Source organism: Podarcis erhardii, assembly GCF_964252035.2.
Source record: "Podarcis erhardii genome assembly, chromosome: 6".
Classification (NCBI taxonomy): Eukaryota; Metazoa; Chordata; class Lepidosauria; order Squamata; family Lacertidae; genus Podarcis; species Podarcis erhardii.
In genome coordinates, this window is record NC_138510.1 from 21878406 (window position 1) to 21903425 (window position 25020).

Below are 25020 nucleotides of genomic sequence, written 5' to 3' on the forward strand. Positions count from 1 at the left end.
CTTAAAAACATTCAGCTCTTGCACACACACAAATGAATAACATTCATGTTCATCATACAGGACTGAATAGGCATTACACTAGTGTTGGGTTGTGTGTTCATGTAACACAACTTACCGCTTTGCAGCAATGCAGCTGTTTGCAGACTGCAGTAATTCAGATATACAAGTTGGAGTGCTCAAACAATGTTTTAAAAAACAGAAGCCCACATATACACCAGACGCAGATTTCTCAAACACGAATTTCTCCATCATCTCTCAACTGGCAGTAAATCAGTGCCAAGCCACCTGCGCATCAAGTTCTCCCACAGCAATACTTCAACAGACTAAGTTTCAAAACTCAACAAAAGTATCCTAAGGTAAAGGCACACTTTTTATTTAATGCATTTGATAGTACATAAAACATCAATTAGTGTGGTGCAATGACACAGGGCAGTATGATACTCAATTTTCAATTCCTTTCATGCTGCAACAGAATGACATTTTCTTTCCATTATACAGATATCAGGTGTACACGCACACAACTATCCACACACATTTAAGGTAACATTCAGTTAAAACTATAACCAAAAAGTTTGGCTTTCTGGGGGGAAAAAGAGACAAAGAAATCTGTCAGTGTAGAGGCTTAGAAGATTTATAGGTGCATGTTTGCAATTTATTTCTGGCCACTATGCAGTTGTTGAACCATATTTTTTCACGAATATGAAACATAGTTCCCAATATGGAACAGTGGATAGACTCCACAAATTCAAATGCCATAACCACTACCTTTTCCATTATTGATACAGTACATACATATTGTGTTAAAGTTCTAGGTTTGCCATTTATTTAAGAAAGCTGTTTGAAATTAGCTAACATAAAACATTTTAGACAGTACAGACTTCAACCTGTAAACCCACAGTGTCCACAGCTATCATCCTTAGGATGTAATAGTGTAACTGGCCTTTGGCCTCCCCTGTTACATAATAGTCCAGAACTATAAGCAAGTTGTTCAAAAAAACATAGTATTGCAAGCAGCACTGAACACTAAAATCAGGAAACAATATTTTCATCAAAACTGCTTAGAAGTTACTTTTATCAAATGAGGCATTCATCATTATACAAACAAGTTTTATTAAAATCATAAAAAAATATATTCTAGTTCAATGGTAAACATCTTCAGTAGAAATATACAGGATTGTGAGAAGTCAGACAAATTCCTATAATCTGCACACAGAAACAAGTTGGGAAACAAGAAAAATGGGCTCAAATCCTGAATAGCATTTGCATACATTTGCATACAACATACCAAAAAATCTCCTATTGAATGATTTTATCTATGTAGCAACATCAAAGAACACGTGACAATGGTTTAATTGACTGTTAATGAGAAATAAAGAATGATTTGTCACTTGTTTGTCACAGAAGCGTGGTCAGAAGTGAGGTTTGATTTCATCACAGGACTGATGCAGATTGATTTCTGAACCAATCATAAGAAAATGGTTTGCCAATGTCACAGTAGATGGTTCTCCTGATATATAGCACATGGTAGCAAACCTTGCTTATTAAATATGTGTTTGTGTGAACATTAAAAACAACTCAGTGAGCTGTAATAGCTAACTGTGATTTAATTTATCATACAGTTTGTGTATGAAACAGGGACATCCCTGCTATCTGATGACCCTGCCATTGTGTTTCTAATGAAGGTACTTGAGGCATCTGTTTTAAGCATTTTTCCCCATCAAAGGCTTTAAGTGTAGTTGCTTTAAATTAGTACAGAACTTTTGTGCATGTGATAGCTTCCCAGCTGAGTGCAGAGTTAAGACAACTCCATGCACTCTGGGAATGAACCAAGTAGGGGAAAAATTGTGCTTATGGCAATGTCTGGTGGTTGGTATGGGGCTACAAGACTTTCAATAGTATATGGATCAAATTTTTATAGTGTCTTACAGACTTTAATCAGCTTGGAACATTTAAGCAAATTGTGTTAATGCTTTTACAGAATCCAAATGAATAGTAGGAAAAACCACAATTAAATATTAATATAATTATATAGATTTCACAAAATTCCTATATAGCACAACCAACATCACATATAAAGGGCAAAGGCTCTTACTGCTTACTTGCTCACTCTAAAGTACAGAGCTTAGAATGTGCTTTCAGGATTGCAGACTATGTTTCCATTTGTCTCATTTACAGAAAATATTTCACTTCCTACTTCTCTAGAAAATAGCCTGGGAAAGCAGAAAGGGAAGAAGTTTCTAAATGGAAGCCTGAAAACAGTGCCCTGAAAGCAGTTCAATGAACCCAGTGGGGCTTCAAAATTATTTTTACTCAAGCTGCAACTGCCCTCCATGCTGCATAACAAAGATACTTCAATCAGTAAGGAGTTTAAAAACCTGCATGATGACATAAAATTCAGCTTGGTCAAAGTAAAAGAAGTAACACTGGACTTCTGGAAGCCAGCTGCAAGAGTCTAGTAAGCTCTTTGGGTTTTACAATGCTTCTCTTGAAAGGTTAACCATTTTTCTAAAGCTTAATTATAATTGGATATTTTATCACACAGCTGTGCTATTTAGTGATTATGCACATCTGTTATACTAACCACTGATGAAGTGTCTGTTTATGACATTGAAGAGCCAGGTTCAGCTAGTTTTGAAATAAGAAAAAAATATTGGTTGTTTGTTATACTACATAATACAAGAAATCTGACTTAAATCTGAAATGATATGCGGCTCTGCTCGTTAAGCATTCATTTTTAGATTCATGAAACAGTTAATTGTATCTAAACCAACATAAATCAAACTTAAGCACCATGTGAAGAAGATTTAGTTTTGAAACTTACTTTTCAGGACTTCAAGAAGCCATGTGTATTTATATATAAATAAAGCCAGCTATGTGGGGTTTCGTATTAGGTAATTCAGGAGACCAATTCAGCAAAATCTGCCTTAATAGACTGCCTTCACAGTCATTTTCAAATACACAGTGTGGCCTCAAATGAACTAGCAGTTTTCCAAGATGAAGTTATTCATTGATTTTATTCTCTTTCCTTAAACACTGTGTTTAACCATAGTTATCCAAATTATGAACTTTTAAAATAGGAAAACCATCTGGAATTACTTCTGAATAGACATTTCAGACAGTTTGAGAATAGTGTGCAAAACATTTTCTTAAAAAACAAAATGAAAAACCCCCTAACACAACTTCCCGCCCAAGTCCAGAAATTAAAGTTTCTAAAAGCTTTATATTTAAATGAAATATTAATTATATTTTAAAGCTTCAAATAAAAGCAATGTCTGATTTATAAGCCTTCCATAGCATTGAAGGATTTGTACTTACATTCAAGAGTAAGACAAATAATTTTTCAAAGACTGAAATTAATAGTGGAGATTGAGCATCTAGGTTAAATAAGCTAAAACTCATGTTGAAATACAGTGTTCTCACCATAACTTTGTTTTGATGAATTTTTAAAAATATATTATTTCAACCAGAGTCCTTTAGTGAACACAACTCTGGTAATGGAACATTTTCATTAATCACCAAAGTCTTCAATTAAAAGGTTGCTTTTACGTTCTATGCTCCTCATAACATTTTTGATTTTCTTTTTCTAGGTGATGTACCCTCTTCAAATTTTACTGCTCCATTGACAAAGTTAGCTGCAATAAAAAGAGAAGATTAATGCAACACCAATTTGTATAAACACAATATTGTAATCTCCTAAATTGTCAGGATTAGACTTGGATTATTACTTAAATATCCAAGTTTTATACTGGGTACCTTCTATTACATATGTCATAAATAATCTCAGTTCCTTTGTCACTTTCTTCTGCTACCCACCTCTGCAATTTATTGAAAATTCTCCCCTCTGAACATGTCATGGCATAGTCCTTTGAAGAACCATTCTTCCAGCAAATATCCCAAGCTTCACCTTACCAAACTGCTAGACTCCCCATCTCCAACTCAAGGATAAATTTGGAAGAAAGGTAGGTGGATATTCCTATTTCCCCATACAGCTTCCCTGTTCCCCCAATATTTGCTCCGAAACATTCTGATAGTTGGGAGGCAGCACCCAGGGCTGCAGGAGGAGAATCACCAAAGAGCGTGCAAATCCCTTTTCTGCTCACAAGAGGACCCCACTGGATCAGATACTTTCATCATCAAAGGTACACAACCAGAGTTAAATCAGGGATTTAAAAACAACTAATAGTGCAATCGAATACAAATCAGTATACTCAGAAATAAGCTTCATTCAGTCCACTTAACATGTTAAGCATACACCACGCTGCAGGCCTAGATGAAGTTTGCTTTAAACTTAGCCAACAAGGTATACTCTGTGTCTACAGCAAGATGAATGGACTGAGCATATTACATTCTAAAGGTAAAGGTAAAGGTACCCCTGCCCGTACGGGCCAGTCTTGACAGACTCTAGGGTTGTGCGCTCATCTCACTCACCTCATCTCACTCAGTGTCTGCTGTCCGCAGACACTTCCGGGTCACGTGGCCAGCATGACAAGCTGCATCTGGCGAGCCAGCGCAGCACACGGAAACACCGTTTACCTTCCCACTAGTAAGCGTTCCCTATTTTATCTACTTGCACCCGGGGGTGCTTTCGAACTGCTAGGTTGGCAGATGCTGGGACCGAGCAACAGGAGCGCACCCCGCCATGGGGATTTGAACCGCCGACCTGACGATCGGCAAGTCCTAGGCGCTGAGGTTTTACCCACAGCGCCACCCGTGTCCCTAAATTACATTCTATAACACACCAACTCCAGTGCTAAGAAACGAAGCAAGTAACACGCTTTTCACTGGAAGCTGCCACTATAATATTGCACATTCAGCCATCAATTGCTACATATACAAATCATGCTAAACTTTAGCTGTTAAGCAATGGTTTAGTGCAGGTGTGGCCAACCTTTTTCAGCCTGAGGGCTTCAATGAGGATTGAAGCCTTCATGTCAGTAGTGGGCATGGCAAAAACACACTTAAACAGACCATACAGGTAGCACACTTAGGTTCACCAGATAATCACACAGGCACTCAGCAGAGGAGAGAAAAAGATTCCACTCCATTAAAGCGCTGGGGCAAAAAGATGGGGAAAATTAAATAGTTTCAAAGATCTTACTTCTGAAAAGTCCCACTTCTTCCTCTGGTACAGCGTCTTTGTTAGGAGCTATAAGAGAGGAGGAACACTCCTGTTTCCCAAGCCTCTCCCATAACTTTGAACAGTGGCACTGTGCACTTTTCCGAAGTAAAATAAGCCACCGAATTTGGGAAGAGGTCACTCCTTCAGGAGGCAGGGTGGGATAAAAATTTAATAATAATTATTGGATCATATGTTTACTGCAATGTGCATGAGCTGAATGAGCCCAAGCTCTCCCCCCACCTTAATTTCAAAACAAGCCAACTTTGAACCAAGAGTTATGAAGCTAGTCTAAACCAACCATACTTGAGTTAAACCTTGATAGTGGACTTTCCCACAACAAATTGAGATTAAGGGATATGATGTAAAACACTGCCAAACTGGAAAAGTAAATGAAGTCAAATGTTCTACCAGGAAAGGGTGAGGGGAAGCACATGAGCCAGACACTCACTCCAGCTCATGTTTATCACAGTAAACCATGGTTTAGAACAACATGCCAATGTGGCAGTTATATTTTGTGACTGATAGCAGTATATCAGTATGAGGAATATACCTACCTTTGGATGACTCTTTCCTTGTTGGTTTAACCTTTATGTTTGTTGTTTTCTTAGGAATTTGATTCTGAATATGCTCCCTCCATTTCTTTAATTGGAAATTAATGAATTTCCACATCATCCAAGCTTGGGTCAAACAGATTGCAGCCAGACAGCTAATTCTAGTAAGTTGAAAAATGTTATATGGAAATTAATACAACTACAAGCACTGAACAATAAATACGAAAAGTTTAGAAATAATGCATTAAATTGGCTCAAGTTATGTTGGAGGCAAGCATGTTTGAAATGATCTACATTTATGGAGTACTGAAGAAATAAAAATTACTCATGACATGCAACTGCACCTTTGTTAAGAGGGATGTCACTTTCTTGTGCTTTTAGAAGCAACTTGATGTTTCTGAGTGATATGGATAATAACTATTAATAGACCTAACAAATATGGAGCAATATCCCTCTTGTTCAAGCAGAGGATGAACTTGTCAGAGATGCCAGGCTGGTCACTGCTGGAGACAGAATGCTGAAATGGCTGGAACTTATTTATGTCAAAACAGCAATTCATATATACTTTTGCTATCTAACACTATTCCATGTACTTCTGATTTATATCTTTCTGCGCTTGCACAAGAAGAAGCTACCAGCAAACTCCAAATAAGGAGAATATTCCCAATGTTCTGGGACAGAAGCAACAGCTGCCTATAAATCAAAGGGCATATTCCATAATTTACCATAGCTGGCATTGAGTACTGTTATGTTTATCCTTCCCACCCTGAACCCAGGAAGGGGACCAAAAATAAAGGGTGTGGGGCTGAGCATACTTAGTGGGCATTGAATGCTGGCTATCTACTGGGGGGGGGGGGGTTAAGAACAGAAAAAGAATGGAGTGGATGAAATCCTGAACAGAAGAACTCAAGATTGCAACATTTTCATGCAAGGTCCCGCTTGATCAATTAAGATAGATTTCAGATATCTCACAAATTACCTATCAACTTAATAAATGTAATGTTTAAAGGAGCAATAATAAAAAACTAACAGTACATTTCCCCGCAAGAATAGCTAGTTCTTTGCCATTTGTCAAATTCACTATACCTAAGAGTTAGTATGTTGAAGTTTCCTTCTGCTATGGAAAAGCCAGGATTTTCTGCTCTTGCCAGACCAAATCCAAATGTGAGAACTGACAAAGTTAAAGTCAGAAGGCGAGCCAATATGAACAGTAGAGCCCAGAGGGTAAATCTGAAAAGAAATTCACAGTAAGTATTTCCCCCCAAATCAGTTGCTTCATGAACGCCCTAAATTACCAGATTTTTTTTAAAAAGTGGGTCTTATAAACAAGAATAATGTTATACAAACAAGTATACAGTACCAAGTTTTCTCACGTCATTTGTATATCACAAAAATAGCATAATAAATGTGGGAAAATATTTAAAACGTGTTTCATTATCAGTGGTCAATGTACAAGTTCTTGGTTCATGAATTGGTTTATAGAAGATGCATTCATCATGGTATGGTTCCCCTTTATCACATACACAGCACAACAAAACAATGACAAGAATCCGCCGACAGCATACGAATCAATCTGGCTAACCCGATTCAAAAATACACACTCATTCCCCCCCGCCAAATTCTCACTACAGCCAACCAAAGACAACCAACCACACCCTAAGCCACCCCAACCACTTTCACCACCAAAGAAATACAACTAGTGAATATTAAGAAAACCCATACAAGTAACGCTGTCACCCCCCCACTAAGTAGAAGAATAGAAGCATAACCACCTGACCCCACCCCCTCCCCTTTTTTCTTCCTAATTGTTTTTGTCCCCATGTCAGTTTCAGTTTATTGGTTAGTTTTTCTAATAAGGCTGTTTCCCATACTATTTGATACCATTGGCCCATGCTTACTCCTGACAGGTCTCAAATCCAAATTACCAGATTTTAAGTTTCCTGAATACTGTACTGATAATTATCCTAAATAGCTGCTTAGAAAGGGCATCTAACAGATCCCATCATCGGAAGCCCCCGCAAGGACTTCCACTTGTGCAATGGGGCTTTCCTCCATCCTCCATGCACTCCAGCAAATTGAATTTAGGGGTAAGACTAGAGAAACCTAGAACAGCGCACGGGGGATGGAAGAGGGGGATTGTTCCATCTGGCAAGCTGAAAAACTTGAGTTGATGGAACAATCAACACAACATGACATTGAATTATTCTCAAGGAATCTGCTGTATAGCAGTGTTTTCCACACTGAGTGGTGCTTTCCACATCATATTACTTCTGCAATAAAAGTTTCAAAAACTTGCATCATGTGGCACAGGGCAACCCTGCTGTACACATGCAATATTTTAAAGCTGCAAAAGACAGCTCATTGTATATGATGGGAAGAAGAGGAACATATAAGCCCTGAGATTCCTTTGAATCTTGGAAGAAAAAATTCTATAGATACGGGACTACCACTGAAAAAGGCCTTCACCTAGGAACTACCAACCTGCTCTTTCCCAGTGGCAAACTAGAGAAGAGGGCCTCCAAGGCTGCTCTTAAGACCCAGGAGGCCCAAATAGATGCACACAACTAGTGAAATAACCTGGTCTCAAACCAAATTATGTTGGTAGCAGAAGAGGGTGAGGGGTAAAAGAAAGGGGTAGAGGGAGAAAATTAAAAGTTAATTTCATAATAGTAACAGTAATAATAAATAGAAATTACCCTTTTTGCTTATTCTCATCACTGAAGTAGAAAAGGCGTGAGGCATGAAAAATAAGTTCCACAAGGTAATGCGGTACCAGCAAAATTAAGCCCAAGCGATGCAGACTGAAATATTAAAAATAAATATATTCCTCAATATATTAACACAGTTACAGATAGGTAGCCGTGTTGGTCTGCCATAGTCAAAACAAAATAAAAAAAATCCTTCCAGTAGCACCTTAAAGACCAACTAAGTTAGTTCTTGGTATGAGCTTTCGTGTGCATGCACACTTATCTGAAGAAGTGTGCATGCACACGAAAGCTCATACCAAGAACTAACTTAGTTGGTCTTTAAGGTGCTACTGGAAGGAATTTTTTTATTTTGTTTTATATTAACACAGTTCAAGATATCAGTAACTATTAGGCCAATGCATGGTCTAGTTACAGTACGGTTTGTTTTGCTACAGAAAAATCTGTTTTCAAATCCCAGCTCAGCTAAGATCAAATTATCTAACCATTGTTTCCCAATTGTGTCATTATCCTTATACAACATTTACTTTGCATGCTATAAAATACAAAGTTTATAGATACAGGCACCCCCCCACTTAAGCACACCCCACTTGAGCACAACTGTTTTTACATGGGTCACAGCTAAATAAAGCAGGCTTTCCCTTGCTCGGGACTACTACCAGAACAAGGGAAAGGCCACAGCAAATTTGAACCCTTGAAGCAGCTGAAGGGGAGCAGACTGCATAGAGTCCTCCCAGCGTGCAGGGAGCTGATCGCCTGCTTGTTTGCTCACCTGACTGCTTGCTTGCCTGCCTTTTGGCTAGGCCAACACAAACACTCAGCCTCCTGGGACTGTCCACCTGCCTCCCTGTCTGGGCTGCAGCACAGCAGCACTGGAACATGGAGGCAGCACAGGTGGTGGGAAGACAACATGCCCAGTGGCAGTTGCTCTCAGCTGCCCTTCTCACCCCTTTGCCTGGTTTGCAGCCAGATGCCACAGCCGGGATGGCTCAGCAGTCTTGGGATGGAGCCTGCACATACTGAGTGCCCCAACCCCCCACTGGGGAATGAGGTGCCTGCTTTTTCTCTTCCAGGCCTTGCTTGCATTTTGGATTGGGCAGCAGGAGGAGGGGAGGAAGCCAACTTGCCTAGCCCAGCCTTGTTCCCCTGATGCTCACCCAGTCCACCTCACTACTGCCTCTCCATGGGGGAAGAGTGCCAACTTCCAAGCCTCCTTACTCTGGAGTCACTTCACCCACTCTCTCTCTCTCTGTCCCTCCCTTTCTATTAAGGTGGGGTGCTCCCCACTTTACCCAATTTCAATTATGCATGCGGGGCCCCGGAACGTAACCCCCGTGTAAGTGGGGGGACGCCTGTACTTACTTCAAAATGTAGGCACCGGATATGTGAACAATATAAAGACAGATGTAGTACAACTGTCTAGGAATATCTTCCTAGAATTATATGAAAGAGGAAAAGGAGACATGTTACACTTTAAAAAGACAAAAGAAACAACTCTGCGCAAGCTGTGTGATCTTTCATTGTTCTTCATACTTAAATTAAGAAATGCAGATTGAGTTGCAGGCATTAACTGTGTCATTTTGTCTTCACAATGTCTTCCAGTGCTATTTTCTTGGGTTCTGGAAAGGGAGGGCAGCAACGTTAAGTTTTCCCCATTTCATTCAAACTTCTCCTTATTTGGAACACCCACCATTCTCTTTGTACCCAAGATCTAGTTTGCTGTTTTTTTGGCCTAAAGTTTTTATATGGTAGAATATTAACAATAAAAATATGGTGAAATTGCAACTCATACCTTTCGAATCTTTTGGAAGTACAGTTCTGGCAGTGAATGAAGCCAATAGGCAATTTGGCAGATATAGAAGAATTTAACCTGAAAACTAAACACACACACAAAATAATTAAAAATTCAAAAACAGTGTTAACCTACCTCATTCAACCATTACACTCACCAGGCCAATTTCGACTCTGTTATCTAGTGAACAATGTGCCTTCTTCCTAACTTTCATGTCATGGGGGGAGGGATGGGAGATAATCCAAACAGTTTCAGTAACCTTCCAGTTCTCATGCTGGGAGGAAGGCAGGGCAGGGATTGCCTGGGACAACGTGGCATGAGCGAGCTGGCAGTAAAGCACACCATGCAAGTTGGAGTTAACTCTTTATTAGCAATAACACAATCTGTACAGACTTGGCAAAGTGTCAGGCCTAATGAGTACAGCAGCTCATCCCTGGTAAATCTTGCCCAAGGGATCAGTCGCTGAGACTGAAAGTCTCCGCCTCCCTTTGCCCCTTTCATGCTTCATCTGGTTCTGGGAGACCAGGGGGGAACAGAGTGTGTCACAGCAGGAGAGGGAGACACCTGTGACTCTTCACCAGCCTGGTTCATCTCTGCCTCTTCACCTCCCTCCTCCCATGCTTCAGCTTCTGCCTCTGATTTTGGACTTCCCTCTGCAACAGACTCTCCTAGCTCACTAAACCATGTTACCTCTTCAGCTTCCAACAGCTTCTCTTCCTAGCATTCTCCCTCTGACTGCTCATCATCCATCAATGGTTACTCCCACCATTCCTCTGCATCCAGCCAGCCCATGACATCACCCTTACCAGGCTCCAGGGCAAAGAAAGTTCCATGGGAGTTTTTTGCCTGCCACCACCCAGTATCAGCTGAAGCTGATATACTCTCCAAAAGAGAAATATGTGGGGAGAGGGAAGCTTCTTCAGCTATTGCTGAGCAAAGGGGTTTTAATTCCTATAACTAAGCATCAGCTGAAGCTGGAATGCTCCTTTGCTGTAGGGGAAAGGCACTTGCCCCCAAGGCAGAAGGGGAGAGAAATATTGCAACCATATTTTTTTTTGCTTTGTTAGCAAAGTCAGTCAAGAATGTAGACCTTGCTCATACAATTTGACTTTCTTGATTAAATTAATCTGCAACACTCAACATTCATAGAAAAACTCCCTAATATTTTATTTTAATGAATGTTTAAATATTATGTATACAAGTGAAAGATAGCAAGGGCACTCTACCACATACTGTAGCCTGACAAATGCAATCTCAATATGCAGGCCGCACTTAATTGGCATAGTCTTTCAAATGTTCCTGAAAAGCATAGCAACCATTGGATAAGAAGATCCCTCCTCTTATGGACAAGGAATTGGGGACAGGGTGTTGGCAACCAAAAATAGCTGTCACTACACTGGCAGTAGATCCCACTTGGATCTACATTTGTACTGGGTTTCTTTTAAATAAACTATCAAGATATGGGTGTGAAACAGACAATGAAATAGGAAGGGCAGTAAAATCCCAAGCCCCTCTGAAGAGCTTCACAGTTGACTGGACAATGGAAAAGCAGACTAAATTCAGCCTAAATGAAAACTAATGTACAATCCTACATACATAATGGAGTCTAAACTGCTTGCATTAGGAAAGATCTTGGTTGACTGCAAATGGATTCTATTTGCAAAGTCAAACAATTTCAAATACTGGTAAATATATCAGCAAATATTGTAAACTATTATATAAATCTAGGATGAATATTCGGATATTCAAAAGAATGCATGACACAGATTGTGTAGGGGGAAATTTTAAGTGTATTATAGGGAAGGGGACATTGCAGATGGGACTTGTATACCTGCTGCCCTCTTCATTCATTCAAAATGAATGGTTGAAGAGGGTTAGTCTTATCCCCTGTCCCCCAATTCAAGAGAACATAACAGAGTCACAAGAGATGCAACTAAAGTAGACCAGCGACTGTTACAATTTCTTAAAAAAGGAAGGTTACATTTTTTTCATATATATTAGCTTCTGGAGAGAGAGAAACGCAACTGAGGGGGACGAGATAACACAAATGTATAAAACTATGATTGGAGATTAGACACAGCAGAGATGTATTCAACCTGAAGAACATCAGAAAGTTAATTGAACAAGTAAAGCAATATCCACTAAAATCAGATGAAGGAACACAAGAACAACACTTACAACATTCGAGAATGAGGGTAATCTTTCCACAACAAAGTTGGATTGGTAGTGAATTCTTCCTAATGGGGAGAAATATACAGGTAAAAGAAGTGATCATATATTTTGTGCTAACATGTATGTTGAAGAAATTCTAGAAAGATAACTTGACTTACTTACTGCAGACAAAATACTGGCTCCCCAGACAAATGAAAACAAGTAGAAAACTGCTAGTTGCCCTGATTCGTTGAATTTGCTATGCTTTGTTTTTGACAAGTGGAGCCGTCTATTAATTTTCTAGAAATTAAAAAACAAAAACATGAGCAAAAGTTTACATGAGTTAGGAAGTGGGTGTTTTTCTGTACTGATTATGCTATCTGGATAATCTAATATCAGCACAACGTCAGTGCTTATCTTATCTTCTCTGTTTGTATTCCAATGCAATAAGGCTATAAATTGGACTTTTAGCCTTATTAGCCAGGTCAGCAATATGACTATCATCCACAGCAATTCTACCCTATCAGAGTAGCCCTAATACTCAAGTGTTTGTAAAAATGTAACATGCTGTGCCCCATACTGGCTACTGAACCTCACACGGTGCAGAGCCCAATATGTACAGCTTATGACATACTGTATAGCTAAAAAGGGTAATAGGCAAGTTCCACTGGAATGGTGGCCAAGCATGCATACAGTATGGTTACTGGTACTAGTATCTCTTCTTGACTGACAAAGAATCAATTTTCTGGCTCAGCAATGAGAGGACAGTAAGAGAAGTCTCTTACACAGAGACAGGGAAGCTGTGGGCTTCCAGGTGTTGATGGACTCCAACTCCCCTCATCCTTGGCCATGCTGGCGAGGCCTTATAGGAGTCAGATTCTGACAAGCCACAGATCCCCAACCGCTGCTCTAGCAAGCCTTGCAGTGACTCACTGAATGAACATTTTGTTGATTTCTGGCACCGAATATCAAGTACTTCATGACAAGTACTAGATGTATTATTTAGAAAGCCATCTTAAGAGCTAAGAACTTATCAAACCGAAAATATGTACACCCATCTAATAATGGTCAACTTACATCTAGTATGTATTCCTGAATCACTGCATGAAGAATAATGGCTATAAGCATGTAGAAAAAGATGGTGGCCACGTCTTTTGGACCATACTCATAGAAATGTACCGGCTCAGGCCTCTCATCTGAAATGCATAACATCTTATTATTACAACAGAATCCAGCTGTATAGAGTGCACTTGGAAAACCATTAGGCAATAAAAGAAAACAAAAATGGTTTTCATCAATGTTGCTTATCTTAGATCAGTTTTAGAAATTCATAAGCCAATCTCCAAATGGCACTTTTAGCCTAGGTTGTGGTCACCACAACAATATCTAGGCACTATTACTCCCGGTAGTGTTTGTTGTTTATCCTTCATTTTTTTATTATTTTCAGTTCAATACCACTTTATATTTTAAAGAAAAAATCTCAAATTGATTTATAACACATTAAAACATCAAATAATCCAGAATAAAACAAATTCAAGCTTCAAGGAAAGTATTTCAGATCCTTCTGTAAGTGACATTTTACTTTCCTCCTTTTTATTTCCGGGCGTAATTTATATAGCTTCCCCTTAGCAGAAGTACTCTAGGAAGTCAGTATGGTATAGTGGTTAGTGTCAGACTAGGACCTGGGAGATTAAGGTTCAAATCGCCACTTAGTCAGGAAGCTCACTAGGTGACCTTGGGCCAGTCACAGTCTCTTAACCTACCTAAAAGGGTCATTGCAGGGATTAACTGAGGAGGGGGGTGAATTAACCATGTACTCCTTGGAGAAAAAGGTGGGATATAAATGCAATAAATAAGCTCTTCTGTTTACCTGTTAAGAAACCTGGAGGGGCCAGCCAGATGGAGATATCAGTTGCTAACCAGGCATCCAGAGATCTCCACGTGGTCGCAATTGGACCCGCACCAGTTGCAAAGCACGCCCAGTGTCTGGCTAATTTCTAAGATTTCTATGATGAATTCTTCAAGAAATAACTGGATAACAATTCAAGACTTAGGAGTATGGGCTATCTAGGATTAAAGGAATTTAAAAGAAAGTCTTCTCTCTTGCATTTTTAAGTCAGTGAAAACATATACATGCATAGGATCAGGATGTACTGCAGACTCAAAAAGATTATAAATGAAGGCTGCAATCCTATACAAACTAAGGAGTAAGACCCACTGCACTCAACAGAACTTACTTCTGAGTAAGCATGCACAGGATTGCACTGTAAATAATTGGCATGAGATGTATCAGTGTTTTATTGCTTAAATCAATGGCCAGCCATGCAGATGATTTTGTTTTACTCTTACCTGTGGTGTATGTAACATTGTACTGAACAGTAATAAACATAATGGCATATTTGGCTGTAACCTAAAATTTAAAACAGAAGGCAAATTAGCAAGCACTTACATCACTTACATGTTTCCTAAAAGCTGCCACCGTAAAGTTTTTATCCTTTGTTTTAACACACAACTTTCTGGCTTTCAGTCTTATTATATTTATATGCATCAGAGATGGTAAACATTCACTGGTCTAGGATTATATCACCAAGTTTAAAATTGGGCCATACGAAGGGCTGACACTGATGTAACACTGACAGTCCCTTAAGAGATCAGAGTCACAAGATTGTGCTCTCTGATGTGCAAATCCTCACTCCTGTGAGTTTTACTCACAGTTAGTCATTATGTCTACAACTGATGTAAAACGTGGTTAACACACTAAGCTGGTCAAAACAAAATAAAAAAAATCCTTCCAGTAGCACCTTAAAGACCAACTGAGTTAGTTCTAGGTATGAGCTTTCGTGTGCATGCACACTTCTTCAGATACCTGAAGAAGTGTGCATGCACACGAAAGCTCATACCTAGAACTAACTCAGTTGGTCTTTAAGGTGCTACTGGAAGGATTTTTTTTATTTTGTTTTGACCATGGCAGACCAACACGGCTACCTATCTGTAACTGACACTAAGCTGGGTTTGATTATGAGGAGGACCCAAAGCTAAGTTTTGACGTTGGCTCCTAAGTTCTTGTTATGAACAAAGCCAGCTTAGCATTAGTCATGCTTAACATGTGCAGGCATCAATAACAAACAAATAAATAAATAAGAGTAACCATAGGATAAACCAGGGCCTAAAATGATAGGAAACATGAGAGTCCAACCCCAGAACCATGGTTAAGAGAAAAAAAGTGTTAAATTGGCAAAGGATCCCCAAAATACACATTAATACAATGTTTACATGCTTGCCATTTTATTTTTGATACACAGAAGCATGCACATTACATTCAGGCCCAAATCTCCTTTATGATGCAGGCACAGTTGTTCAGAGGATAGTTCAAGAAACAGGGATGGAAATTATTTCCTCAAGAGAGACCAAAACAGCATGGAAACAAAGGTAAGTATCCTTTCCGTGTCTACCTTCAGCAACAGGCAGCTAACCAACACAGGCTTCTTTTAAAACTTTCCTGGATTGAATATTGCAAATGGAATCTTCTATGCCAGGACACATGCAATGATTTACAGCCAATGACAATGGTAGGATTTTTCTTAGTGTTTTTAAAGCCATATTCATTCCACTCAAATAAATAGGGAGACTACAAACACAAAATGCTTCTCTCTAAAGGCAGAATACAATTCCACATTCAAAAAAAACTACTACTCTCTACCTACAGGAATGAGTATCATCTTATGGTCACAGTCCACCAAGGAATTAAGTGCTACCCAGTTAAGTCAAAACCTCCCTAACTCTCTGCTAGTTTGTAGCCCAAATATTTAAGGAAACAAATCATTTTATTACTATGTAGTACTTGGTTGTTTGAGGAAACCATACACTCCATAAGGAAATGCATTTTAAGGCATCAGATGTGTTAAAAGAACAAGTATATGGATGTATAATATAAGGCAATATCTGCAGCTAGAATGTCACTGAAGATCTTTGCACCTTCACCATTAGCAGAAATAAAGAAAAGTATATAAATTGAATTAGAATGCTTATATTGCTACTGTAAATCCAACATCAAGTTCCATCTGGAAGATATTCACAACTTGAAAAACTGAAATTCCAATCATAAACATAAGTCTATTATACACTTGTACTTAATGTATTGCAGATCTAAGAGTACAACTGCAGTTTGCAGCCTGATTATATTAACAGTCTGCTACAATTTTCCTCATACTAGCACTACATTGAGTTGTATTGATGAGCATAATTATGCCAAATCTTCTGGTTGTATTTTACTCTAAGACCAATTCAATCACCTTGCTGAGTGAAGGTAGAAACCGATTTCCCTATTGTAACTTTCCCGTTTTTACAATGGCCTTAGATTTTAAAAAAGCACCACTTCATTTTCAGACCATCACCTTAGCCATTGCAATTCTTTTGTCATATAACAGTGCTGTGCAATACCCAGATTACATGCAAACAGAGCAGTGAAGGTAAACCCTCCAAATGTTACTGGTCTTCAACATCCATGTAGAGAACCAGAGTTCCCTATCCCCGGGCTAAAGTTATGTCTAGATCCACATGTCTTCATGACTAGAGTAAAAACTGTAGTGGAGAGGAAGTTGCTGGATCTGATCAACTCTTCCCTAACCCCCAATTGGTTGACCTTCCCCTGCTGCTCCCTGTAAACTTCCTCTGTATCCTTCAACATTCATATTTGTATGTTGTTCCAGGATCATAGCATTGCCCCTTTCTCCCGATTTACTCCCCCGATCTGTTTACTAATTCCTTTGCTGTTAAGACTGCCTCAGACTGAGCTGGGATTCTTGAAAAGCACATGGGAGGCTTTTCAACCCTACATATCCCTCTCTTTACTGTTCATTGATTTGCCTGCCCACCTCTACTTAACATCATGTTTGATGGCATTTTTTGAAAACAGGGCACAACTGTGACACAGTCATTTTATATCAAATCTAAGGTGTGCAAAAGTAATTCTGAGTCTTTTTCCAAATTCCATTTTGCAGGTTTATGAGTCAGTGATGATCATGCTTATGTAAATTTGGCCACTCTTGAGACTTGACTGCTTAAAAGGCATGTTAAGTTGTTTATATTAACAGTATCCCATGTGGAAAGAACAAACATACACATCTTACACCTTTTTATCACAATTACCGGTAGTTTACCTGCTGCTTGAACCAAATGGGGCAAAAAGCATTCTTTAAGCAATCAACCAACCACATCAACACAGCTTTCCATAACTTTTACACACCTCATTGCTTCTGAATAGCGTGCACCCTATTAGCTTTCTAATGTTTGTTGCCATCCATGTTTTGAGAGACAATGGAGTGCACCAAACTCTGCAGGAGTTTGGTGCTGCAGGAGTTGCCAGATGGAGGTGTACAAGGCACCATCCAACCATCTTAAGAATTCCACTCCGGATTTGTGTAGGGCTTACTCCTTAGCCTTTTGTTCTCCCAGCAAAATCCCACAAGGCAATGGAGCTTTAGGATCAGAGTTTTCCTTCTTCTAGATGGCCTACCTTCCCAGGTTAATAAGCCTCATGTGCCCCTCACTTCCCTCTACAGCACATGCAGAAACCACCTTCTTGACTGTTGAACCCACTATTGGTCTCATCTGCTCTATGTGGTGGAACCTAAGTTACTGAGGGTTTGAGACCAATCAGATACCCACACCTGGTTTAGCTGCCAGCTGAAGCCATTTCTAGGGTGTATTTACATGCTGACAACTTCTAGGAGCCACAGGTGACAGCTGAGCCCATTGCGGACAAACTATCACAGGAGCGTATGTCCCCTACCAAAGGTACTACGGCTCCCCTAACACTCCATACACCCTTTCTAATGCAGCATAGGGGTATCAACAGTTATACTTATGTTATAATCAATGCTACAATAATAGGTGTCATGCCAAATATACACCTAATAGCTGCATTTGGCATACCACACGATTGCCAACTCACATAAACTTATGACAGTCCCTCAAAATGTACACATACAAACAATGCTTAACACAGAAAATGAGATACTGTACTGAGTTCTGGTCCTCCTCAAACTGGTGCCCCTCCAGATGTTTTGTACTACAACTCCCATCAGCACTGGCTGACTGGAAGAGAGACAACCAGATTGGAAAAGGCTAGTCTAGAAATACTAACCTTCAAATCTAGTTTCTCATTAAAGTTTAGTAACCAATGAAACTTGAGATTCCTTATACTGACTGAGGTCTGTTCTTATCGTACACCGTAGAACTGAGCTTCAGTGCTGAAAATAGATGCCAAGGCTGGGATTGCAACACTGTGTGACCAGCTCTAGAGAGCAGCCAAGCAGATTATAAACACACACACTCTCTCTCTGGCCTTGAAAATGGAGGATGGGGCAATTTCAAACACAGTGGTAACTCGGGTTACAGACGCTTCAGGTTACAGACTCCGCTACCCAGAAATAGTACCTCCAGTTAAGAACTTTGCTTCAGGATGAGAACAGAAATTGTGTGGCGGCAGCAGCAGGAGGCCCCATTAGCTAAAGTGATACCTCGGGTTAAGAACAATTTCAGGTTAAGAACGGAGCTCCAGAACGAATTAAGTTCTTAACCCGAGGTACCACTGTTTTATGAACTTAATCCGTTCCGGAAGTCCGTTCTTAAACCAAAGCATTCTTAAACCAAGGCGTGCTTTCCCATAGCAGTAGGGGACTCAATTTACAAATGGATCATACTTGACAGGAAACGAAACCTGTTCTCATTCCAAGGCAAAAAAACACCTACTTCCGGGTTTGCAGCGTTCTTAATTCAAGTTGTTCATAAACTAAGCTGTTCTTAAACCAAGGTACCACTGTATTAGTAGAGGCAAGACAAAACTTTCAGGGAAGGGGGGGGGGAGCTTTGCCTCCCACTTTGCCTTATCTAGCGCTACATTAACCCAAAGGCATCTATCGCTGCTATGCCGAGAAATCATTTAGTTGCGGGGTGTTGTTGCTCTTCTTATCAGTTCAACCCACCGACAATTTATATCCCACCCCTCCCTCTCCCGACCGAGGGTCTCTAACATGTGGCTTGGCTTGCTTTCACGAGTCATCTGAGCAAAAGACTCCGTGCGGGGGAAGGGAGGGAGGAGCGGTAGGCGAAGCCGGCCCCGGCAGGGATCACGTCGCCTCCCTTGCACAGAGGAAGAACGTGAAGGGGCACACGTAGAGGGGGCTGGTGAGAATCGCCAAGGAAAAGGAAGCGCCCGAGCCGAGATTTCGGGAAAGGGCGGGGCCGCGCGCGGAGGAGGGGGAGGGGGGAGGAAAGGGGTGTGCCTCAGCCGAGAAGCCCGCGCTCCGCTGCTACGCTGACCACCCCCCGCCCCCCGCCCTCCTCCCGGCCTCGCTCGCCCCCAGGCCCTACACAGCGCTGATACCTCGAACATAAGCCCCAAGAGGAGGCCCATGGCCAGGCAGGACACGGCGTCCGCGTGGTTCTGGATAACGAACTCATGGCTCAGGACTGGCGGGCTCTTATTCTTCTTCCGCAGCCCCATTGCTGAGGAGGCTTGTGAGGCTGGGGAAGCTCCAGGCCCCAAAGTGGAGGGGAAAGAGAGAAAGAGAGAGATGAAGGATGAAGTACACCCGGCAGTCCTTTAAAATAAATAAAAAAAAACAACTCCTCAACAATTACCCCCCCCCCTCACCTCACGCCTAGTAAACACCAACGACTTTCACCCCTTCAACAACTCTGGCCCGCCTCCTCCCTCCGGGGGTCGTCCAATCGCCGCGCAGGGTGAACCTGATTGTCGGCTTCGGCGGCTAATCGCTTGCCTCGGCTGCAGCTTGCCAGGGGCGGGGACTCGGGAATCGGGGCGGGAGGGAGGGAGGGAGAGGAGCGGTTGAGGGAGGCTGCCCGACGCTCGAAACGGCTCTTTGAGGAGGAAGGCGGGGTTCGCGTGAGTGACACCTGAGTGCGGCCACTCGCTGGCCCCCGGAGGTGGAGCCTGCGCCGGGTCCAGCCACCTGTATCACTTGCTCTGAGCTTTCGGGAGCGGAGGCAACATCCTGCGAGGAGTTTTTAAGAAAGAAGAAAGAGCGTCAGGTACCGGTTGTGGGTGGCGGGGCGGGCTTGTTGTTGTTTTTTGTTTCCCTTATGTGGTAAAAGTTCTCAAAATATGCGTCCTGGGCTTTATCACACAAAAAAACCGAAGCGAGCCACTTTCTGAAAATAAGAAGGACGTGCAGACCCCAGTCCTGAGAGGAAGCTTTTTTGGGTTCCTTTCTTTCCTCAGCAACTTAGCCCTGTTGAACTTAGTGGGCTTTACGTCGGCCTGAATCCGGCTCCCAAGCCAGGGCCCCGCAGCTGGAGGAGTAGCAGAGCACGTGTTTCCCTTGGGAAAGTTCCCAGGTTTCATCCCAAGCATCTCCCTCAGAAACGTGAGGGGGCTTTGGGGGGGCGGGGGGACGGGGAATGGGTCATGGTAGATCTTGGCCCCCAAACCCTGGAGGGTCGGAGAAAGAGACCGCCACATTGCTCAGCGTGAGGCTGCTATGAAGAGGCTGCTTTCATTCGTTCCCGCATCTTATCTGTGTGTGGCCTGGTTTGTTGTGCTTGCTTCTTTCCAAAGCCTTTCTAGTCTTGCTTTCAAATCTGGATTTCCGCAGCAGCTCACAGAATGCTAAAACTCATATAAATAGCGCAGGCGAGAAAGGCTTCAGTTAATGAGTATTTCCACTTAAGATTTTGTTGACTTCTAAATGGGGCCTGCAACAAAATGTTGCAGTGTGAAGCACTCTCTTCAGATTTCCAGCCAGCCCCATCATTAGGCTGAGTGAGGCAAAAGAAGCGGGGGGGGGGGGGAGAAACAGTGGTAGCCCCCCTCCCCTGCTTCTGCAGATCCTCCAGAGCCACCTGGCCATTCCATTCTGTTAGAGATCAGAGCTATGTGTGCCACAATTTGCTGTGTTTCCCTCAATCGAACTTTTGCTGTCTTCAGGTGTACTGGAGGGTAAGCAGTACTGATATGTCAGAAATTTTCTGTATGACATTTCATTGTTTGTTTAATAAACTTAAAGTTCTGGGTAAAAGAAAAAATGCCTACCAGATTCTTAAGACCTTATTAGCTCCATATAAGAAAGGATGAAATTAACGAGGAACCAAAACAAAACAAAAATGAATATAGGAACAAATGCTGTGGTTGTCTTCTGTTTTGCAAATGTGAGTATTTTGTGTTTCTCTACCAGTAGCTTAGTTTAATTGAATATTGGTGTGTAAGACTTTATCATAAACCAAACATAGGGAAAAAAGTAACGCTGATTTGTTTTCTCCTGCATCTTAAATCTAAAATCAAATTCATCTGGTTTGTTTTTCAGGGTTGTAAAAGAAAGCCACACAAGAACTTGGTTGTCATGATGGGGTAAGTGTAGTCACCCTCAAATGACCAGGTCTAATACATGGAAGTTGGAGTGACACAGATTAACAAGGTCTGGCAGCCAAACTGAAGGGCTGCCAACTGTTTCAGGACACAGACTGGAAGGTGAAGCTTTTCTAAGCATGGTGACAGGGTCAACCCAGTACATTTTGGTGCCTGAGGTGAACCACAAAATTGGTGCTCCCCTCCCAGTGAGGGAAGAGGGGTTGATATACATTAGGAACAAGGGAGCAGCGAATAAAGATCTACGGTACATCAGGATCTGCTGCCTCTGTGGATCCTGCCTCCTCCTAAGGCAGTTGCCTACCTTGTTACATGCATGGGTGGGTTGGTCCTGCATATAGATAAGCAATGTAGCCAGTGTTTGCAGATCACACTGCTGCTAAAAAGCTCATAACAGGCCAGGCAGAAGTCTGGCAAGCCAAAATCCCTAAGGCGTTTTACCAAATAATTTTATTGAAATGAATCAGGTTCTATAATACCATTGTTTAGTCGTGTCCGACTCTTCGTGACCTCATGGACTAGAGCACGCCATTAGGAATTTGTATAACTTAAGAAAAAACTTGCCAAATTTGCATCTTAGTAAACTTTCTCTTGTAACTTGCTGGCCTAGGAAACCTGTAGTAATGTTATTATGTTTGCATGGGCATAGGTTCAATGTAAGCTTTAACACTTGATTTTTTAAAAAATGTATTGATTAAACATGTATCTCCCAATATTCAGTTCTTGTTCTGATCATATATTCAGCAGTGTACATAAAGTCAATATGCAGTAGGAAAGCAGAATCACACCTCTGCATCCTTCCTTGGGATTGGTACAGTCTAAAAGTTATATACATATATTTGTTCCTATGTACGTGTCCTATTTATGTGCATTTTTAGCAAGTCTCTCCTGTATTGAGCTTTAAAGTTTGTGCATTTCTGATAGGCGCATATTGAACTGCATATGTGATGCTGACATGTGAAGTGGAGACATGAAGGAAGTGTGTGGATATGATTCCAATGTTGCTCCATGTGTTGATAATTTCTTCATTCTTTTTATATACTTTGACCAGTGAGTGACTAGAGCCTCTGAGTGATCTGAACAAACTTCCTCTTGTTGGGAGAAGGTCAGATATAACCAATGTAGTAAAAGGTTTGATAGATAGTAGTAAAAGAGCTTTGCATGTTAAAACAATCTGTAATCTTTGCTGGAGGGAGCATGTGTACCTGCCATGTGGTGCCTCATTTCAGTCATCCTATTGGCATACCTTAGCGGTGATGGCCAAACTTGGCCCTCCAGCTGTTTTGGGACTACAATTCCCATCATTCCTGATCATTGGTCCTGTTAGCTAGGGGATGATGGAAGTTGGAGTCCCAAAACACTGGAGGGCCAATTTTGGCCATCACTACCTTAAAGGTTGCAATAGCTGCTCCTGAAAAATGTTTTGTTGACGTTTCTGAATTGAGTTTGTTTTGTTTTGTTTGTAAAGCTTTTTATTCCTTTTTATAATGTATATAAAACAGATAAAACAATTATAAGGATGAAAATCAAAAGATGAAAAACAAAACTATAAAACAGACATGGAGAATGTGTTAAAATAATAATATGAGTTAAAATAATAACGTCCAAGTAAAAACTACCAACTTTAGCAGATCATGAAGTACTGGTACATTTCCAGATTTGTCAGGCCTGTGACGAAGTTTGTCTTGAAAATGGTAGTTCCACTGTATATGTCATAAAGGAATCCCAAATCACATAAAAATTGTCTGGTGGTTCTAGTCCTTGCTGAAATCTCAAATTATGGATTATTTTCTCCATTATAGCTATATGCCAGAGTGAGTGGTACCAAGCGTCCAGTGTAATATTTTAGGCTGTTTCTCATTAAGCTGCAGTTACTATTCATGCTGCCAAGATTTCTGTGCTACTGACAGTCATTTACTTAGTGGGTTTAAAAAAAAGAGTGGTATTCAGAAGTGAATGACATTTTCTGCAGAGTGGTCTAGTAGGAACTTGCTTTTCCTGTAGGGAACAGCGAATGTGATCTGTCAGAGTGTCAGTTACTAAATAATATGTTTAGTGCTTGATAAACTTTTCCTCTGATGGGTACTTAAATTAACACTTTTCATACTAGCTAATCAATGATAGAAATTTCACACAAATGTGTTAATCTGTGACAGACATTTCAGAGATAAATATGGTCTGGTTGAACCCAGGGGAAAAGACTCTTCCTTCGGATACTAATTAAGGGCCTTTCCACATTTACCATTGATAGAGGTATAATTTATGGGGGTTTTTTGGATTTTTTTTGCTATACTGTCACATTATATTGTCTTTATTCAGCTAGTATTCCACTGTACTAATACAATGTTTTTTCTTTGAAAGATCTGGAATGGATTCTCAATATTTTCATTTGTGTGGCATGCGTACAAGCGTCATCCAGGTTTCTATGTGGAAGAGGAGGTGGCTATTGAGCGTGATTTGGGAGGCATCTGTTTTATGCCACTTTCTCTGACCAGTATGAGAAAGATATGACAGGTAGAGATGATGATACTGAGTCAAAGTACAGGCACACACACCCCTTACGCATGTTCTATTCATGTGCTACCCCATACATGTGTGACATTGGGAAATAATTAAATAAATAGAACCATGCCAGGAAATGGAGGGAGAGAACTAGAGAGTCATTGTAATTCCTGAGGAGAACCTTATTGGAGCCCAAAGAGGGCATCAGTGAGGGAAGAAGCAGCCCCGAAAACACCTGGGGCAGAGCAGAGATTTGTTTAGGCTGCTCAGCCTCCCCGCCTGGCAGCTGACATGCAAAATAGTGTAGCAGCAGCTGCTTTGGCACACATCCTCCAGCCTCCAGCTTGCCCAAGGACTTCAGCTCTTTTTGAAGAGAGAGTTGTGTGGAAAGCGAGGAGGAGAGGGAGCTGGAGCACAGGAAAAAATGGGTGTTCAGGGACTTTCTAGAGGGTGCTCCACCTTCATATGATTTCACTTATGTGCTCTGGGGCCCAGAACGTAACCCTTGCATAAGCCGGGGGGGGGGGGGCGGGTGAGCTCCTGGACCGGCAGCAATTATTGGATGTGGACAATAACCAGGTTTGTCATTGTTCAGCTAGACATGTAGTTCCTCTTTTAATCTCCTATGTTTCCACAAGATTAGAATTCTGGAATACTAGACCTCCCCCCCCCCCCAACATGCGATGGAAAGGCAACAGGTTTTTCATGAGGTTATTCTGGCCTCTCCGTAAGATCATCAGTGCACCTCACGTCACCAAAAAAGCATCAGTTGCTAAAGAATACACCTCTTAGATGTTTTCAATCTCTTGTAA

At 41.1% G+C, this 25020-nt stretch overlaps 2 protein-coding genes across 4 annotated transcripts in view; one reads left to right on the plus strand and one right to left on the minus strand.

The window, feature by feature from the left end:
* Window positions 1-349: 349 nt before the first annotated feature.
* Window positions 350-20108, minus strand: LOC309344092 (translocating chain-associated membrane protein 1-like 1). Of its 2 annotated transcripts, XM_081866257.1 has the most exons (12): window positions 19976-20108; window positions 19706-19854; window positions 14668-14728; window positions 13396-13514; window positions 12502-12618; window positions 12346-12404; window positions 10168-10252; window positions 9738-9808; window positions 8367-8471; window positions 6757-6900; window positions 5674-5831; window positions 350-3632 (listed from the first exon to the last, which is right to left on the minus strand). In XM_081866257.1, the coding sequence occupies exons 2-12, from the start codon at window positions 19823-19825 to the stop codon at window positions 3559-3561; spliced, it is 1113 nt and encodes a 370-aa protein (XP_081722383.1). In that variant the 5' UTR covers window positions 19826-19854; window positions 19976-20108; the 3' UTR covers window positions 350-3558. The 2 variants fall into 2 exon arrangements, with proteins under 2 accessions (XP_081722383.1, XP_081722384.1); XM_081866258.1 differs by lacking the exons at window positions 19706-19854; window positions 19976-20108 and adding an exon at window positions 19072-19215.
* Window positions 20109-20272: 164 nt separating this feature from the next.
* Window positions 20273-25020, plus strand: part of ZMYND8 (zinc finger MYND-type containing 8) — an 84204-nt gene continuing 79456 nt past the window's right edge. The window contains exons 1-2 of one of the 2 annotated variants that reach the window (XM_081867523.1): window positions 20273-20373; window positions 21645-21688. In XM_081867523.1, coding sequence (XP_081723649.1) covers window positions 21681-21688 — 8 coding nt within the window. In that variant the 5' untranslated portion in view covers window positions 20273-20373; window positions 21645-21680. The remainder of the gene's footprint in view (window positions 20374-21644; window positions 21689-25020) is intronic. The other variant, XM_081867526.1, reaches the window with a different exon arrangement.